Below are 20,317 nucleotides of genomic sequence, written 5' to 3' on the forward strand. Positions count from 1 at the left end.
GACCATATCATATATTTAATCACCAAAATTGACCTATTTCAAAATTATTTATCAAAATTGACCTACTTTTAGCCACGTCACCATGGAACGCTAAAAATAAGTTGATTTAAAAAAGACTACTTTTAAAATTCTACAGGATTGATAACCCCATGCAGTTAGCAAATTTTACTAATTATGCGCGATTGAGAATCTCGTACATAATTTCAAGTTCAAATCAATATAATTGTCATAGTTGGCCAAGTGGTTAACTCCAAAGGGAGGTAGACTTCAATTACTCAAATGGTGTTGAGTTTGAAACTCATCATTGCTAACATTATTTTATTTATCTATTTATCTATCCAGAAGTTGAAAATAAAAGAGAAATAATTAATTAGTTGGCTAAGATTCAAACACATGCCTTTTCAACCCATAACTTAACTCTTAATCTTCTAGCTACTTAACCAACCGACACTATAGCTAAAAGTTTCAAAACAAAGTATATATGGGATTGAATCCCATATAATTAGTGAATTGCTAAGTGATTAGTGTAGTTCACTAATTACATTGGATTGCCAATCACATAGACTTTCAAAGCTAGTTTTTTTTTCAAAATCGACCTACTTTCAGCGCTCCATGCTGACATAACTAAAAGTAGGTCAATTTTGATAAATAAATTTAAACTAGGTCAATTTTGGTAATCAAATCAATTTCAAACAAGCCCCCCCCCCCCACACACACACACACCAAAAAAACAAAAAAAAACCCAAAAGTGGTGCCACATAAGCTATACTTTTCTTCTTCCTATTCTATCCCAAATTTATGCCCCATTTAAAACTTTTAGGGTTTGGGTTAGACTCTCTCTCTCTCGATCGATCGATCGATCGATCGAAAGTTGAACCCAAAGATTTTCTTTTCGTCAGTTGTTAAGCTTATGCATTGGTTGTTAAGCTTATACATTTGTTATGCTTTTTAGTTAGTTGTTAAGCTTATTGTAGGCTGTCTAAAAACTATCTGACGACTTTCACGACAACAGACGAGAGTTACAAACTGATAACTTTCATATTTTTAAGAATCAAATATAAGGATTACAAGCTGACAATCCTTATAAAATTCGAGATTACAACTAACAAGGCCAAACGCGAATGTCCACCTTCGCATTCCCAACTTCAAACGTTGGGCTCACCTCCACGTTTCAAAAGCCAAACGCGGGGCTCACCTCCGCGTTTCACAGAATTGAAAGCAAGGCTCACTCCCAAACACGAACCTCGCGTTTGATTGTTTCAAACACGATTTGAATAGTTTCAAAATCGTTTTTCACGTAATGGTGCCATTAAACCCCCATTATGCAGTGAATTTTCCAGAGAGAAGACCGAGTTGTGTTAGCGATTGACCGGCATGAACTCCCGTTGAGGAGTTACAGATTGGCATACCCCCTCGTTGGGCTGGAGGGGGAGATTGTTGTGGGTCTAGCCCAAGATAAGGCCCACATGATGTTCACATAAATTAAAATTCTATTTAGAAGAGGATTTAGATGATCTATTTATAATAGGAATAGATCTGAAAAATTCTATTTATGACAACCTTGCAAATTTTTTTGAGCTACAGTAACCGGCTACAGTAACCCAAGAGAGAAAGAGAGAGAGAAATTCAGATTCTGGATATCTCGGTTGTCTTATTACAGTGATTCAAAAGTTGTTGTCTTCAGAATGACGACGCCGTCAAGGGTATGGTGCTGGTTTCTCCGTGGGTGTTGGAGATTTTTGGTGAGACGGGTTTTAGGGTTTTTGTGCCCTAAAGGCAACACTGTATTTTTCTCTTGTGATTTAGTCCTCAAGTTCGGGTGTAACTTGGAGGTATTGTACTCTTGATTCATAGTAAAATATTTTTTTGGATTGCCCCGTGAACGTAGGCACGATTTGTCGAAGCACGTTAAATCTTGGTGTTTGCCTTCTTATGGTATTTTCATTGGTGTTATTATTCGTTTAGTGTTTAATTCCGCATATTAATATCCATAAAATCCCTAACACCTCTATCAAAAGATATTAAGTTAAGTTTTCCTTTCAGTAGTAACACGATATGCAGGGACCTTCACGAAGAACCAACTTTTTATAGCAGTCTATGCTTATAGTCTAATTACAAGAGGTCTGACTCAGCAAAAGAATAGAATAAGAGTAGATCAACATTTGCAGTATATGTTTTATAAGTGAGAGAAATTTCACTAACCTAACATGGTTTGACTCTAGTGACCGGAGAGATAATAGCAAAACAATTTCTTGATGCAGATGGTACGACAAAGTCAGATTAGGTAAAGCCCATCTCTCAATTGTGAGGATTGGGATCCTCTACTAAGGCATAGTGCCTCCTAATAACTCCTAATGCATCTCCACCTTTCATTGCATAGTACCTCCTCGTATTTTGTGCTTATGCATAAAATGAAAGGTAAAGATGCATTAGGAGATATTAGGCAGCACTATGTCTTAGTAGAGGATCCCAATCCCAATTGTGAAGCCATCACCCTAGAGTTGACAAAGTAAACTATATCCAGAACTTGGGGGAGTGGATCAAGTAGTCTGAAGACTCAATAAATTTTAAGGACCATGACGACATCCAAAAAAATAAAGGACTTGCACATTTAGAAACAACCCTTTGACTAAGTTTATAACCTAAGTAAGCTAAGGCCTCCCAATAAATCATCTCAATGAGCATGTCCCTGCACATGCCCTGATTTACCTCCGATCTTGTTTGTATAACAAAAGTGACTAACAAGGGCTCAAATTTGTATTGTAAGCAATCTTACATATAATTTGTTTGGACTCTACAAGTTGCTTACTTCACTTTGATTTTATTTTATTTTATTTATTTATTTTTTCATGAGTAGCTAAACATGGTTTGAATCCATCAATAGAGATGTAATAGCCAAGACAACCCCTTCACAGAGATGGTTCAACTAGGTCCTTACTAAACGAAAGCCCTGTTGTCAATCTTTTGTGGACAATGTAAGTTCTTATAGTTTGAAGACTCCATTAACTTTACATCCTATGCTGGCATGAAGTTCTTATAGGAAGTAACCATTTCATTATGCTTATACATTATACAATTAAGCTGAGACTTTATAATGCACGGTCATATTAAACAACTCTCCAAAGTAATCAAGGGCAAGTAACCCCCACATGGCTACATTTTTATATGAAGAAGTTGGACGTCTATTTATCACATACTATACTACAGAAGTTCAAAAATAGCGCAATTATGGAAGATAAACCAAAAAAAAAGACCTTGGCATTTCATCGAACGGGTGGCGCCGTCGCCAGTCGGCGCCAAATTGGCCCCTTTTCCTTAACCCATACGCATTCTTGGCTACTTCACCTCTCCAATCTTCACCCTTTGTCCCTCATAAGAGAGAGGAGGCGGCGGAGGGCGAGGAGATGGAGATCCCGCCGGAGGAGCTCGGCCATGGCGGCCATGAGGTCGGCCTGCACCAGGACGCTCGAGAGATGAGAGGGATCATGGCCGGAGCGCTCCAGGGAGTGCTGTGTTTCAAAAATATGCAGCTTGTTTCCCTATAAAAGAGTGGAATGAGCAAAAATAGTGTAGATGATCGGAGTCGTGAATCTAAATTGGGTGACACTAGTCGCACAACACCAACCACAACCATCAACCATACCCCCTCTCTTATTTGTTACAACACACCGGGTCTCACATGAGATTTTAAATTAAAATCTCATGTGGGATCCGATGCACTATAACAAATGAGAGAAAATGTATGGTTAAGATTGTGGTTGAAAGTGTGCCCCTATCATTTTCCATCTAAATTAGAAGTGGAGAAAAAAAAACCTAATAGTTAACAAATTCTCTGTTCTGTTATATTTGATTCCGCAGTTTTATTTAATAGAAATGAATTTCTAGAATACAGTTTGTGAATGAATCGAGTGGTTCGGCTGATTATCAAATATGCATTTAAAATTTTATCTTTTAATATTGTTTGCATTATTGCATTCATGTTGTTACATTTTTGACTTACTCATACTTTGTAATTTAATTTAGATTTTATTCTAATTTTGACAAATATAAAGGGCTTTATATCAATCAGATAACCATACGGTAAAAATCAATAAATATTCATGAATATTCGAAAAATATTTACTTTCAAATTCAAATACAAATTCTAAGAATCCGAGAAAATGACTTTCAATTTTGAAGAATTTAAAATGAAAACAAATACGAGCAATCAGTTCCACTAATTTCCAGCCCTATAAATCCGTTCTTCTATTTCTAAGAGAATTGTATTAAGAGACTACAAAAAATGTCGGTATAACTTCAATAAAATATAATATTCTACTGTTCAGCATAATGATTTTTGTGTATTAGCGTAGTTGGGGTATTTTTTGGGGAATTTTGGCATGTATAACCCTTAATCTTTCATATTTGCAAAATCACCCCTCAAATCTTGATACTTGCAAATTTGCCCTTCAATTCTCTCAAATTCGGCTTTTCTACCCCCTCATACCTAGCAATTATAATTTTTAATGGGGAAATTGTCGCAACCTAATTGGAAACTATTGGAATTTTTTAAATATTGTACAGTTTAAAAACCAATTTAGTTATATGGGAGGGGCAGAAAAAACCCAATGTGAGAGAATTTGGGGCAATTTTACAAATACCAAGATTTGAGGGGCAATTTTGCACAAGGCCATTGCACTGCCGCCGGTCTTTAAAGTTTTGAGCGTCGTTACAATACTATTCTCTTCTTATTGATGTACACCAACAGACAGTTCCTGAAATCACAAACACACAAGCACTCAAATCCTTTTCCCAAGCTAGTCAAAATACAACACCTTAGCGTCACACAGCCATCTCTCAAAGGCAAAACATCAAACATCTACGAACGAACAGAAAGTAATTGTAATCACAGGATCCTATCGGTAATACAATATCTCACATTGTTCTACTCGTCAAGGCCGTAGTCTTCTCCAAAGTATTTATCGACCAAACTGTTTGCCATGCATCTCATTTCTTCATTCTCATGAAACTGGAACCTCTCCATGGCATCGATTCCATCTTCCTTCTCAACCAGCTTTGGGCCTTCGCCGTTGGGCATCCCCCTCATAACCTGCAACGAAAAGAAATTGTCAAAAATAAAAGTATCATTAATGTCAAAAATAAAAGAATCATTGTTTTTTATAATAGCCCTTAAAGAAGCAAGGTTTAAAGCTTTATTGGGAAATTGGATTCTCAGATGAGTAGAAACTAAATGCGGAATCATGGCTATTCAGAAAACAAGCCACGAGGAGAAACAAGACCTCCTCCTTGCTTAGGAATCATCCAAGGTTAGTATTAAAGCTACACAGAAGAAAAATGGAAATAATTAGCCATGCAATGTAACGTGCATACTGGGACAGCCTATTAGCAGAGCTTGACATTAGTACCTTTGAACGAAGCATAGGACAGTAAAAAAAATGATATCTTCCAATTCTTATATTACAGTTATAATCAAACTCAATACATGGAAAACATTAAGATTAATAATAATAATAATAAAGAGGAGTCTCATTAAGATTGATCAGTAATTTACTTACAACTTCCATGAATTGGAGTCCCAGTCGTGCGCCCTCAATATCCGCAGATCTAACCAAATTTATAAATCTCGGGAGGCAACCATGTTTAATCAGTGAAACTAGGTGATCCAATATTATGTTTGGCTCCCTTGAACCCTCAGCTGGAGAAACACAGAGGTTTGCAAGGGTGTATGCTACTTCTTTTCTTATGTCAAATTGTGCAGTTGACAGTAAATGAAGTAACAAAGGCATTGCGTCACTAGAAAATATCAGTTTTTTGTGCTCAATTGACCCTGCTGCAATGTTGGATAGAACCCATGCGGCCTCCTAAAGATAGTTCAAAGATATCATGAGCTGCGACATTAGTTTAAAGATATCATGAGAAAACATAAATGTATCTTCGATACCTTCTTTAAGACTCGATGGTTATGTTTTAGACACTTGACCAAAGCTGAAATGGCTTTATCTGGAGACCAAAATATGTTAGTACGTCTGGTTCAGCAACGATAAAAGATAGCTACAAAGCAAGGAAAGCATGAGAACCTGTTATACTGTGCCCGACAAGGAGAACATGAGTAATCATGTAGCTGCTAGCAGCTACAAGATTACCTAGACTACGAAGCACCTGCATGAAAAAAACTACTAATCATCAGTTAATACAACGTAATCAAACATGAGATTGTTGAAATTCAAATGCTTGTACCCACTATTAAAATTTAGACCTTGCCCATCCTAATTGAATTAAAATTTGAAATTTCATTTTAGTTACAAGATGTAAAGAATCAGAGTATGAGAACATGATAAAAAGATGAGCTACACAATAGTGAGCGGAATGTAAGTACCCCCCAGGCGTGCCTATTAGTGCTGGTATCCGAGTAATTCTTTTTAAATGTAAGCATATGCTGAATTAAAAATTAATAGAATGGTAGTATAAGTGTTGAACTAAATCTACCAAGTAAACTAAATGCATATGATCCCTTTCTGAGATAGCTCCAGAAAGCCAATTAACTATTTAGTACGATCATAATCATTGAATGAAGTATAGTTAGTTGGGTACACAGAATTGCTGCTCAAAGCCATCTAGTCTAAAATAAATAAATAAGTAAATCATGAATGGCTTCTACGTTATTACTGTTTAAAATGAAACAATGAAACACTATAATGATATTAAGACAGTATACACGTTTTGTTCCGCAGATGTAGATTAATTCAGTCTTTTGTACGGTGTCTTATTACATTTAAAGTTATTATAGGTAATCGCATTGAGTTTGCCTCCTCAAAAAACACAGACTCACCCATACACACTGGAGGTAAAGCCATAAGCCATATCCACTTCTAAATGTAGATGCCTCCACATTAAAACAGAAAGATAAATCATGTGGATACTGACTTAACTTGTGCATGGCAACTAACATACCTCATATTTGAGAGTTCACAGTTGGGATGAATTTCTAATCTGAATCATATGATTTAAGATTGTGGTGTGAATTCCATAATCTGAACCATAAAGAATATGATGAAATATAAGGTTGAGATGTGAATTCCACAATTTGAACCATAAGGAAATATGAGAAATTATAACATGTAATCTACCTAATAATGACTAATTAATTCATAGGGGAATCCAAAAACAGTATCTTGCGTATGGACATTACCGGAATGAGTAATTGTAAACTCTCTGATGCTGATAATCTTTCAACCAGAACTTGACCAATATCAGTTTTTACCAGCAAACCCACAGCAGTTTCTGAGAGGGCAGAAAGATAGACAACCACCCACGCTACCTCTGTCGCCATCTCATCATCTCTAAAGAAAATCCACCAAATATTCATTTCATTCAGCATGTTGTAGTCGTAACATCAAGAAAGGGTATGGGAAAATGACAGTGGAAAATAAAATTAATAGGGGGACAATGGATTAAAGGATCAAACTCTCAAACATAATGTTTCTACCAACAAGCATCATATCACATAAGAGAATATCTACAAAGAACCAATTGCTTTTAGATATTTGGTCCAGAAATAGAAATTAAAAATTGATCTATTTAAGAACCTTGAGTATGTGAAGTTATCTATTTAGAGAAAAAGTGCTGAATTAGAGTATTCCTATAGTGATAAGACTACTGAGAGAGGTCAGCATGTAGTGTAAGTTTATACCAGTCAAAAGTAGATTAAGGTCATATAATAGCTACATGCCTTTTACCCTAGCTTAAAATATCGTCATTTTAAGGCAGAAAGGAACATTTAGACAAAAAGTCGAAAACCGAGCAATCTGAGCTTGATATGGATCGATCTCCAATTTAAACCTTAAAGTCTCAGAATCTTATTGCTTAAGGTCTACATTGCATACCATGTACCACTCCCACAAGCTTTTTTATTAACCATGTCAAATAAGGTGGGTTTATTGGAAAGGGCAGTGTCAACAAAGATCGTTGCTAATTACAGTATTTCTAATTTGTGTATACACAGGACTACCAGTCCTGTGTATACTTAAAGATCTAATTAACCTGCGATTAGTGATCGCTAAATACACAGAACTAGTGTTTCTGTGTATTTTAAAGACTATTTTGCAAAATCGACCTCCTTTTGGCCAGCCGTGATGACGTGGCCAAAAAGAGATCAATTTTGCTAACTAAATGATAAAAGGGTCCATTTTGCTAATAAAATTAAAAAACATCTTTTTAAAAAATTTCTCCTTTTGTTTATGGTCAGAGGATAACAGTATTTCCGTAGTGTGATAATACCATTGCATTGTAAAATTTAACAGAAACAATTTGAGTCAATTTACTTAAAAATGGCCCAAAACCAAAAGAGGCTCACATATGATGAGCAGCACTCAACTTAGCTCATTATAATTATAAGGCCAAAAAATACATACGATTCTCTTAAGTGTCGTATAATTGTATCCAGCATCCCATTAGCTCTTATAAGTTCTGTTGCAGCCTTGGAATCAGGTCCCTGCATATACATAAGAGGAACAGAGAAAGCAGAACATTATCTATTAGTCATAGTCTTAAAAAAAAAACAAATCATGGAAGTCTTCCAAAACAAGTAGAATGAAAGAAAGAGATGGAATGCATATTTTGAAGGTCAAACCAATATACAGTCCATTTAACTTACCGATGAGTGTAAGAGCAGATGAATTGTGAAGTAGCTAAGCAAGAATAGAGGAATGTATAATATCAAACAGAGTGTATGAGTGATCTCACCACAACTTAAATGCACAATTGATAGAAACATGTACTTGGTTCAGCTGGGAGTATGAGAAGCTAAAGGTAACAGTATTACGGACAGGGCTATTCAATTCCAACCTGTCATTATGGTACGTTCACATCCACTAAAGAAACATGAATCTGATTATCAGCCGACTTTCCAAACAACATCAGGAAGAATACGTTTATGCCCCGTTTGGTTTGATATAAGTACTGGAAGTAGGAAATAGATCAAAGAAGTAACTATCAAATTCATGAAGTAGGAAGTAATGCTTTTTTTGTTTGTTTTAAACAATTTTTGGAGTTGTGGAAATAATATTTTTTTCATTATTCATTCCCTTTTTTTGTTTGGGTAGCAATAAAAAGTTGTTAGGGAGTAACTAATAAAGGAAATATTAATAAGAAAATTTATTTATTTCCTAATTAATGCACATTTCACCCACTTCAGGGCTACTTCCAAGCCTTGAGGTGCGGAAAAATATTTAGGAAGTAGGGATGACACTCAGGCGCCACATTAGTGTTTAAGAAAATATTGAAAGGAGGTTTTTCAGAAAAACAAACGTGCATTTTTGCTCGGAAGTAGCAGAAGTAGTCTCTACTTACTTTACTTCAACTACTTCATAATTACTTCCGTGCAAACAAACAGGCCCTTAATGTAAATCTTCTTCATTGTATGTGCATATGGAAGAAGAAAAAATAATGCCACATTGTATGTTCATATGGAAGAAGAAAAAATAATGACATATTCTCGTGCCTACACCAAATAAATGTAAATGGCTCAAGGTTTCAACATCCCTAAGTATACTCTAATATTTCTAACACAAACAGACAGCTCCTAGAGTTTTCTTATTGGAAGTTTCATACACGATCATTATCAATGATAAATTAGGAAGTGATTAATCACCATAATCACCCATCTTACAGATATTTAGCACTAAATAAAAAGCCAATCATGCAAACCATTCCCCACCTGGAAAGGGTAGGCTAAGATGCAACTTCACTTGAGATAGAGGAAAGTACCATGGATGGATGAATAAATTTGTTTTTCACTAGTCGTCAACCTGATTTATCCCTCCTAACTTGATGTAATGATGATACTTATGCCATAGTATATGCTGAGGGTTATTTGGGTGCATACAGAAAAGGGCACTAAATATCTATATGCTAATCCAGCTTCTTGAACAAACAACAGATAGCAACCATAAGCCACAGTGTAAAAAGTGATGTTCAAGAAGACTGCTCAAGCATTAACTTAAGAAACCCTCACTCAAATAATTTAGGTTGTTAGCGTAAAGCGTCAAATGAAAGCCACAATGTGATATGACTACCTTTCCCTTCCGACCATTCCTTTCAGAAAAGTAGCATCAAATTAAAGGCATGATAAGACTGAGACTGAGACGTGGCTCAGTGGCAAACGAATGGGTTGGGTTATAAGATGACCAATAGGTCTTAGTTTCTAGACCATGCTACATCCCTTGTCCAAAAAATAAATAAATATAATTTTGAAAAGTAAACTTGGTTTTTGTTAGTATATCCTACACAGAAGCAAGCATAATAAAACATCATGTTATTTCGAACAAAAATTATTCTATGCTCTTCTCTATTGTTGTTAGCCTTCCGTTGAAAATATATAGTGGAACTGATATAGTAGTTAAGGAAACAGAACTAGATGCTAGATTTTGTAGCATACACTGCACAGAGAAGATTACTAACTTGAAAAGCAATGCTGCTTGATAATGTTCTAGAAGGAATATAGACATGGAATATGGTTTAATCAAAACACTTCCTAATTATGTATTCATAAAGGTGAAAACCTTAATGAGATTTGATAGTGCCCAAGCAGCTGTCTTCGCGATTGAACCCTTATTAGATAGAATTAGACGTGCAAGGGGTAACAGAGCTCCTTGTGCCAACAAAACATTTCTCAACTCTTCTCCTTCACCAGCAACATTACCCAATGCCCATGCACATTGTTCAGCAACAGGCATAGAACTCTTCTCTGACCATTGTAGAAAAAGCAATAAGCACTTATAAGACATAAAAGATAGTTTTAATCTGAATGAAGGGAAAAAAAGTTACAGGAAAAGCTCATCAGAAGATGCTTAAATAGTGAAAAAACTGACACATAACATTGTTTACATCATTGAGATATGGATCCTTATTCAACTGAAGGATTTAAGGTATTCAAATCAGGTTGGGTTTTGGGGGCGGTTTAACAAGAACATATTCATCTATTTTATTAGTTTTGTAGACTACAGATCTCTGGTCTGATTCCCTAGAAGATCAAGTCATCATTATAATTATTTCAACAAAGGACAAGTTCAAGAATAACTTACTGATCCTGGACCTAAAGATGGGGAGGAAAAGAATCAGAAACCAACTACGCAAGGCAAAGATTGACTAAATGTAACTAAGACACTGGCCAGTTATGCACTAATGAAAAACTGGTCAAACATCATATACATGAGTACTCATGTATACATAAACCATAAATGAAGCAACAATGCTTGAGCAATGCAAAAAAGGAAATTAACCTCCAAGATGAGCTATCAGCAATGGTAATGCTGGCAGTAAAGCCTTAGTTTCTTCTGGTTCCCCTGCAGCTATATTAGTGAGGCACCAAGCTGCCTCGCGTAACTATGAGATCAAAACAAAAAAACAAAACAAGGATCATTACATAATTTTGGCATGAGGAATAACCATATACATCATAACTAATTAGAACGATTCACCTTATATCAACAAAAATAGGTCAGCATACAGACTTCAGGATGTTATAATTCAAAATGGCAATGTGTATATATGTACATCTAGGTAGCACGGATGCGGGTGTAGATACGGATACGGTTACGGACACGGGACACGATAGATTTGTACAATGTAGGATACGGGAACACGGCTTTTGTGTGTCAGTGTGTGTGTGTGTCAAATATTGAATTAAAATACCTATAACATGTGTATGTCTCTTTCTATTATCTAGAGCAATTAAGAATTAAGTTAAATCAAACTAAGAATAAGGTTTAACAACAAAAGTTTAGTTTTGATCTCATGGGATAATACCATGGGTATTTCTCAAACATTTAAGTGATGGGTTTTAATTTTTGGGTTCAAAAACCAATTGGTTTTGAACCCAATATTATCAAAGAAACTAGTTTAGGGGGTATAAGTAATAGGGAAATCGGATTTTGCTTTGAACAACACATGTCCAAGGCATGGACATGGAGAATCCGTGTTCGACACGTGTCGGACACGGACACGGCATCCAAAATGCCATGTCCGAGTAACCTAGATGTGTGTGTGTGTAAACCATATATTGATTAGGATCTGCATTAATGAGCTTATGAGTGTTGATCTAGTTTGTTATTGATCGAGGTTTGGTTGTGTGTATTTGTGAATAGAATCCTTGCAAGAATGCAAGTTAAAGAAAAATATTTGTGTTTCATGTTGTAGATTCATCTTATATTGGAGGGACTATAAAAGCCAATTGATAGATAGAAATTCATATTTTCTTGTTTTTCCTATATATACAACTATTTGTTATTTTCTAAAAAAATTGAAGGTATCAGATATCAAATTCTTTAGATAAAAAAAAACTACACCAGAATTTATCAGATTTTTTATTATTTTCACATTTTATTGCTGACCGCAACTTTTACAGTTCTTACTATAGTGGATGTAACCTAAATCATGTTTGAATAGGATTCATCTTCCTAAAACAAATGTCTCTGGAGGAGTTCTATTTAGTGTTTTATAATTTAGATTGGTTATTTGTACAAAAATATAGATTGGTTACTTATACAAAAATAAGTATAGGACAAATCTTTGAAATAGACCACTTCTAAAACTTAATTAGCAAAATAGACTGTTTTTGCTAAAAGTTGGTCTATTTTTCTAATTAAATGTCAAATTTGGTCCATTTCAAAATTTTATCAATTTCAAAACTATTTTGTTCATAAAAAATTATATTTATATATATATATATAGAAAAAGTTACATTTGATGCAATTATAATTTTCTATTTAATTGTAAAAAGTAAGTTTCTAAAAAAAGACTTGGAGTAAATTTAGTTGTGCATTGTTCTTTAGAAAGTGTTGTTTTGTAGTTAACAAATGTACAGTATAATAAAATGAATTTTCATTGTCATTACTATATTTAAAATTATAACCTGAGTTAATTTTTATGCATGCAAAGGGAGACCAACATTAACTTCAAATAAGAAAAAAATATAATAAAAAATAAGAGTGTACACCCACAATTTAAAAAAATTGCCATGACGAGGTGAATATGTAGTTAATAAAACAAGAGAACATATATATATGAGAAAAATAGAGAAACTTGGTACAAAGTTGCTCCATTGAACTTGGTAGTGATGTGGACTGATCTGGTCCCTACGTCCAACATTAACTTCAAATAAGAAAAAAAAAATATAATAAAAAATAAGAGTGTAACCCACAATTTAAAAAATTGCCATGATGAGGTGAATATATAGTTAATAAAACAAGAGGATATATATATATGAGAAAAATGGAGAAACTTGGTACCAAATTGCTCCGTCGAACTTGATAGTGATGTGGACTGATCTGATCCATACATCCACATTGGAGTGGGTGAAAAGTGGTTTAGGCTCTATTTTCGAGTAGTGATGTAGGGGCCAGATCAATCCACATCACTACCAAGTTCCATGGAGTACTGCGTACCAGGTGTCTCTCTCTCCTCTCTCTTATATATACTTATTATTATATATATATATATATATATATATATATATGAGATTAATGCGGATATCATATGTCAATATGAGAGGATTCCCTCATATACAATGATGTGGCACAATCCCACCAAGTGAATAAAGTAGGAGAGAGAATGCCTCATAAATACACCTTGGTGAAGATTGTGCCACATCATTGTATATGAGAGAATCCTCTCATATGACATATGATACCCATTAATCTCTCTCTCTTTCTCTCTCTCTCCCTCTCTCTCTTCTCTCTCTCTCTCTCTATATATTACTATATAATATATTATATATATATATAATATATATATATATATATATATATATGATTTTTTCAAATAAGCCAAGAAAATATTTAATTAGCAAAATAGGTCAACTTTGACTGATGGTCTATTTTGCTAATTAAGTTTTTTTTAGGTCTATTTTGCTAATTAAATATTTTTTTGGTCTATTTTGCTAATTAAGTTTAAAAGTGGTCTATTTCAAAGATTTGTCCATAAGTATAATAATAAATGAGTTAATTATTGTACCAAAAAATGAGAATGAGACAAATTTAAACTAATAAAAGGCTTTGTCGTAGAAAATATATCAAGTTAATTTCAAAAAAGTTAATTTGCTTTTTACTACCGGTACTCGATCCAGTTTCACTTGTCCGTGTACAGAGAGAGAGTAGTGATCTGTGTTCTTAAATGAGAAGATGTGGAGATGGTTTGCAAGGTGTTGGATACAAATCAGGCAACAGTGATTAATTCAAGAATGAAACTAAGGTGATTATGGAGCTTCAGATGAACAGTAAAAATCTAAATTCAGACTTGTTTACTTTGTTTTACCATCCCATCTTTTTCTGGAATGAATGAGAAGTGCGCAACCAAACATCCGTCCCACCCCACCCAAAAAAAAAAAAACAAAAACAAAAACAAAAAATAAAAAATAAAAAAATAAAGGAAAAGAACAAACACAAGCAGCTATACAGTCAAGCATTCACCCTGCAGCACAAGCACAATTGAGTGGTTACAACGAACCACTTCGACTGAATGCTAAGTGTGAATTAAAGCACACCAAAATCCCATCCCATCCACTCACTGACACAAGGGGTTAAAGGCAATTGCTAACACCCACAGACATAATACTGTTAGATAATGTTTGTACCTGTTCATCCGCTGATCCAAAAGAAAGGCACTGCACAAGGGCAGGAACTGCTCCAGCTTGGAGGGCAGCTCCAATGGGAGGTATATCAGACCTAGACAACAATCGCCGCAAAGTGCAAAGTATCTCCACTGTCTTTTCTGTTGCCCCTTTTCCTCTAAAATTTTGGAAAATGGTCTCAGAAATAGTCAGGATAAGCATTTGGATACAAAGTCACAACAAAAGATGAGAAGATATTATTTGTGCCATATCATTAATGATAGTTTCAGATGCATGCAAATTCAATTTTCATCCCATTTTAATGCTTTTTAGTTTTACTTGGCTAGCAGCATACTCGTATCGAGATGTGGACAAAGACTTCATATTAGTGTTATCTAATGAGACATTCAGGAAATCATGCTGGATAACATCTTCCAAGTCCACAAATTTCTCTAAGAAGAATAACTAACAGGAAAGCTGATCCATTAACCTGTCTGTTGGTCAAGTACCATTATCTTGTTAACCCTTTTCCTTTGCTCATCCACCTAGCACAGAGATAATTATGAGGTAGATGAAGTAAAGGAAGTAGATGCTATTTCTGCTATTTCCGAGCAAAAAAAAACATGTTTGTTTCTCTGAAAAACCTACTTCCACTACTCCTTAAATGCAGATGTCGCTCTTATGTGTCATTCCTACTTCCTAAATGTTTTTCTGCCCCTTATGGCTCAGAAGTAGCTTGGAAGTAGGTGAAATGTACATTAATTAGTGAAAAAACAATTTTCTTATTAATATTTTCTTCATTAATTATTTCCTAACAACTTTTTTTACTATCCAAACAAAAAGGGAATGAAGAAAAAGAAGTACTATTTCCACTACATCAAAAAATATATGAAATAAATGGAAAAAAATATTAATTTCTCCTACTTCATAAATTTGAAAGTTACTTCCTTGGTCTATTTCCTTCTTTCGGTACTTCTATCAAACCAAACAGACCCAAAAATTGTCTTCCACCGCCACCAGAAAGAATGGATGTTAAGGGAAAAAAGTATTACTGGGAGGACGCAAAAATGTACATGATTCTCGCTCGAGAATGAAGGTAAGTAAAGAGATGTTTGATCTGCATCACAAAGCTTCAGATACTGCTTTTTCCACATGTTTTCTCCTGACTTATTTTGACATATAACCTGATACCCCCCAACCATAGCAAGGAAGTTACTGTAAATAAGCATGTGTAATTGTTCCACGACTTGAACAATATGAATTCGAAAGCAAAAAAGTCAAGTGCTTTTAGACAAACTAAACAATCATTGCATGCCATTAAATAGGTAGATGAAATTCTATCAGATTGAATGAAAGTCCAAACTATTAAATAGATAAAGCATTGTATTAAAAAAACCACAAGCATCAATCATTAAAGTTAGACAGTTAAGATGAATAACTGATACAAGTAGAAGTACCAAAATGACAAATAAGCAGAAATGAGCTTCAGCTGAGAATCAATTGGTGGCGAAAGAGATTGAAATTGTGTGCATCATAACAAGATGGAATGAGGGCCCCGCGAGGAGAAAAAGTGAACCAACATGGGAAGGATGAATAGATGGAATTTCTAGAATAAATTGAATAAACAACCAGGCATAACTTATGACAAGAACAAATACAGTAACTTATCCTTCCAGCGCTTATTGTACTCTAAGCATTCATATTGTCAACAAAGAATAGTTGAGTAAATGCCTGCAGCATGATTGTTGTTCTAAAGTTCTATTTAAAAGCATATATCGTGAATAGACTGAAGAAAAACCAAACTGTATATAACTGATATTCATATTCATGATGAGTTTTGACAACTATCAATGCTTCAATAGATTGCTTACTGGTAATGTAAAGCAGATTTTAGGCTTTCCACAGTTCTCAAAGTTTGGGCATCCAGTGCTTGTTTCTCTTCTTCAATAATCATATCACCCTCAGATGAAATGTCATTGCTGTCAATTCCATCCCTGCAGAGGCGCTTTGTTCTTATTAATGCTTCTCTTCTTTCCTTTCCCACTGTAACAGCATGTTGCTTCCTCCGATTTGCAGCAATATTATGGACTGAATATAGAACCTTAAAGTTATCTCATTGAAATAGTAGATTATATTGTTGATAGAGGTGAAAATTTACAACATTTTCAAGACTGATTGAACTTCTACAGGAAATGCATATCTGACATAATGGCACTAAAGCAACAGAAATTACATTACCAAACCTGAAAAATTAATATGGACAACCTAAAATGTGGCCAACGTCAAACAGGAAAAAATTAAGGTCATTTTCTAACTTAATTTGAAACCAAGTCCTAGTAGTTAGTCTCCAAATCTAATGATTGAGAAGAAGTGATAAGACTTGTCTTTGACAAAACAATAGGTTCTGAGCTCCCAACAGTCATAGACTGCAATATTATTTGGATGTCTCTCTCTGAATCAATTTGAGGTTATTCCAAAACCTACTGTTAAGCGGCTTAAGCCAAGTCCTAGTAGTTAGTTGTAGAATATAATGAAGGTACAAGCAGTGCGTAAAACTGGCCTGAAACTTTGGATCATTAATGAAGGGTATTTATGGAGAATATTCCATATCATCATCATGTGATGATCAGTGAAGCATGCCAAACATATTCCTAGACATGTAACTGTCAGTACGTTCACGAAATTGACATTTTACTACACATCATTATAGGCTGTCTAAAAATCACAATAGATAGTTAATCCCTGTCAAACCTCAACCAACAGTCTTGACTAAGAAGGTTACAATCAAGATGACTTTCACGTTAATAAATGAAAGCTGCAAATGGAGAACTTTTCACATAGATAGAGAGGAGTTACAATTCAATGGCCCTTCCGACGACTGACGAAAACTCTATTCAGTGGCATTTACCATCAACTGTGAGAGTTACAATCTGACGACTTTCACACCCCAAAACAACCAAGACAAAGATCACTCAACAATGGTCTTTACAACGTTCTACAGAAGAGGTTATAAGTCACTAGCCTCTTCTAAACGCGGAATTCATCTCCGCGTTTCAATTCTTGAGATGCGAGCACCCCCGCATTTCCAACCCTCAGCAAACATAACGCGGGCGGCCCTCTCGTTTTTCATCATCCAGCGGGTGCCCAACTCCGCGTCTTCAGTCTAAGACGCGGAGTTAGGGTCCTAAACGTCAATTTGGGCGTTTGACTCATTCAAACATGAGTCGAACGGTTTCAGAACCGTTTTTCCCATTATCTGAGGATATAACGCCCACTTAGAAACGGATTTAGGGGTTGGTTACACCCCTTATCCCCCTATAAATAACCGCCTTACTCAATCGAGTAAAGGGGTTGGATTCTTTTTTGTCGGTCTTTTGAAGATTGAATCGAGGCTGAAGAGATCGGATTTCTCACAGAGGAGGCGTCGGCTGATTCTTCTTGGATTTTCGGCAACAAGAAAATCTGATCTTGGAGTATCTTTCAGCAACAAACAAATCTACTTGGCTATTAACCGAATTTTCGGTTTTAACAATTCTGTTCATAGAGTTTTTAACTCGCTCTGAGTTACAAAACTCGTTAAGAGTTCCTAATCAAACTTGCCACACAAGTTAGTTGTTCCAACAAGACAAGACGTGTGGATCGTCAACGGAGAGTAAATTCGACGTAAACATTCGAATGAAGCACTCCATCGCTACCGTGAAGAACCCAGATTTAAACAAATGGGAGAATTCAAATCAATTCTCCCCTCTTTTGTAATCGGAATTCAAATTGTAATTAAGATAGAGAGAATACAAATTAAATTTCTTTCATTTTATTTACTACAAATTTTCCACCAAACAATCACCCATACAAAGATTCTAGTCAAATCATTCTTCACTGTAAACAAGTTTGCAGTTGTCCTTTTCCTTCTCACATCTTCATCAACCATCCACCCAGCTTAAAATGCTTGACCAATGGTCCACATCAGTGGAAAAACTAGATGATACCCTCAAACAGAAAGTACTTATCTTCCTTCTTCCTTAAACTAATAACAACCTCATTTGACCTCGGAAGAGCAGAGCTCTTTCCACCACATAGACGACAGCTCTCTAACGTCAGCTTTCAATTCAATTGGCAGTAGCAGCTCCTTCAGTTGATTTTTACCCCCCTACGTATCAACATAAACCCTAAACTCATCAGATCTAGTCGATCTCAGAAGTCTGTCCAAAGTTCTCACAAGCCTACTTTAACTAAAGACGGCGGCATAACATAAAGGTCAGCTCAATTTCATTGCTGCATCAAATGATTTTTGAGATGATTTGAGTACCAAATTCCTAAGCAGGAACACTGACACCTGCATTTGATCCTCATTGGCAATGATGCCATACTAATTTCAGGTCATAATTCTAATTGATTTTGGACGGCTTATCATCTACAAAATGGTACGATTATATACCCCAAAAAATGTGTATAGGCAAGCTTATACCTCCAAGGTATGATGCTAAATGAGTATAGGAGCACCCCCGAATTTGGTTATAACAAATTTCCCAATGAAATTAGGTAGAGCTCTATACTATAAATTCCCATTTGGGATCTATACTAAACTACACTCTTTTTTTTATAAAAAAGTTGAGACCACATAGGCATTACATCAAATGGGTAGTGTGCGTTTCTGGGTATTAGACAAAATTTGGCAACGAGCCAATATAACAGAAACTGATCATTAACGATTACCAGACTTCACTAGGAATTGCTAACCATCAAGATTTTGGTATGACGAAAAAAAAAAATTATTTATTTACAATTTTCTCGAAATTTTTGAAGCGAAGAGGAGGAGTACCTGAAGATTTGATAGAGTCCCGATGAGTGGAAAGAGGAGATGATTCCTGCTCTGCCATTTTTCTCTCTCTGTTTTCTGTCAATTCGAAGGAAAATAGAGATACAAAAAGTAGAGACGAGTCTTGAAGACCTTGGTCCGCTCTCAGAGTGGGAGAGCACCGCGAGGCAAAGAAAGTGTATTATTTTCGGTTGAAAAACAAAGTTAAATTAGCAGTTAAATACCTTATCGTTTCCTACACTTTGCACTTATATACCTTTAATTGTTTTCCGCACTAGGTACACTAGCGATCACCCTATGCAAAGCACGGCCTCCTATATTTTTAAGCACTATATTTTAAACTTGTCTCGCTCTAAATTTTAATACATTTGATTTAATTATTGTATACTTAAAAATAAAAATCATATATATTCATCTATATTTAAAAAAGGATCCAAGCTTTAATATATTTGATTTAGAAATCATATCTACTCCTCTATATTTTAAAGATGATCCAGGTTTTAATATATTTGATTTGCTATACTATTTATGATACAATAAACTGTAGCATAAATAGCAACTTTAAGCACGGAGGAGCAGATTTGATTTACTGTTTATGATACAGTAAATTACTGTAGTATAAACAGTACCTCAATCGAAGAGGATTAGCTTTACTATTTATGATACGGTATTTATTGTTTATGCTATAGTAATTTAGTGTAGTATTTACTGCAGTGTGAACAGTAAATCTTGACTCCTCTTTTAAATATAGAGAAGTAGTTACTACGAAGTTTCCAAAAAGTGTACTATAATTTTTTTTTAGGGGAACAATATCTTTTGTTATGTAAACATGTGAATTTTCTCCCGAATTTGACTATACCTCACGAGCTACTTTCAGAAAATGTTTAATACTTATA

General features: G+C 35.0%; 1 protein-coding gene and 1 pseudogene across 1 annotated transcript; both read right to left on the minus strand.

The window, feature by feature from the left end:
* Positions 1 to 3,632, minus strand: part of LOC109850405 — a 33,829-nt pseudogene extending 30,197 nt beyond the window's left edge.
* Positions 4,706 to 19,617, minus strand: LOC109849370 (importin subunit alpha-9). The gene is made up of 11 exons (XM_020419192.1): positions 19,425 to 19,617; positions 16,477 to 16,693; positions 14,630 to 14,783; positions 11,280 to 11,382; positions 10,560 to 10,744; positions 8,412 to 8,491; positions 7,190 to 7,340; positions 6,078 to 6,159; positions 5,942 to 6,000; positions 5,556 to 5,861; positions 4,706 to 5,089 (listed from the first exon to the last, which is right to left on the minus strand). The coding sequence occupies exons 1-11, from the start codon at positions 19,480 to 19,482 to the stop codon at positions 4,925 to 4,927; spliced, it is 1,560 nt and encodes a 519-aa protein (XP_020274781.1). The 5' UTR covers positions 19,483 to 19,617; the 3' UTR covers positions 4,706 to 4,924.

This window comes from Asparagus officinalis, chromosome 7 (assembly GCF_001876935.1).
Source record: "Asparagus officinalis chromosome 7, Aspof.V1, whole genome shotgun sequence".
NCBI classification, from domain to species: domain Eukaryota; kingdom Viridiplantae; phylum Streptophyta; class Magnoliopsida; order Asparagales; family Asparagaceae; genus Asparagus; species Asparagus officinalis.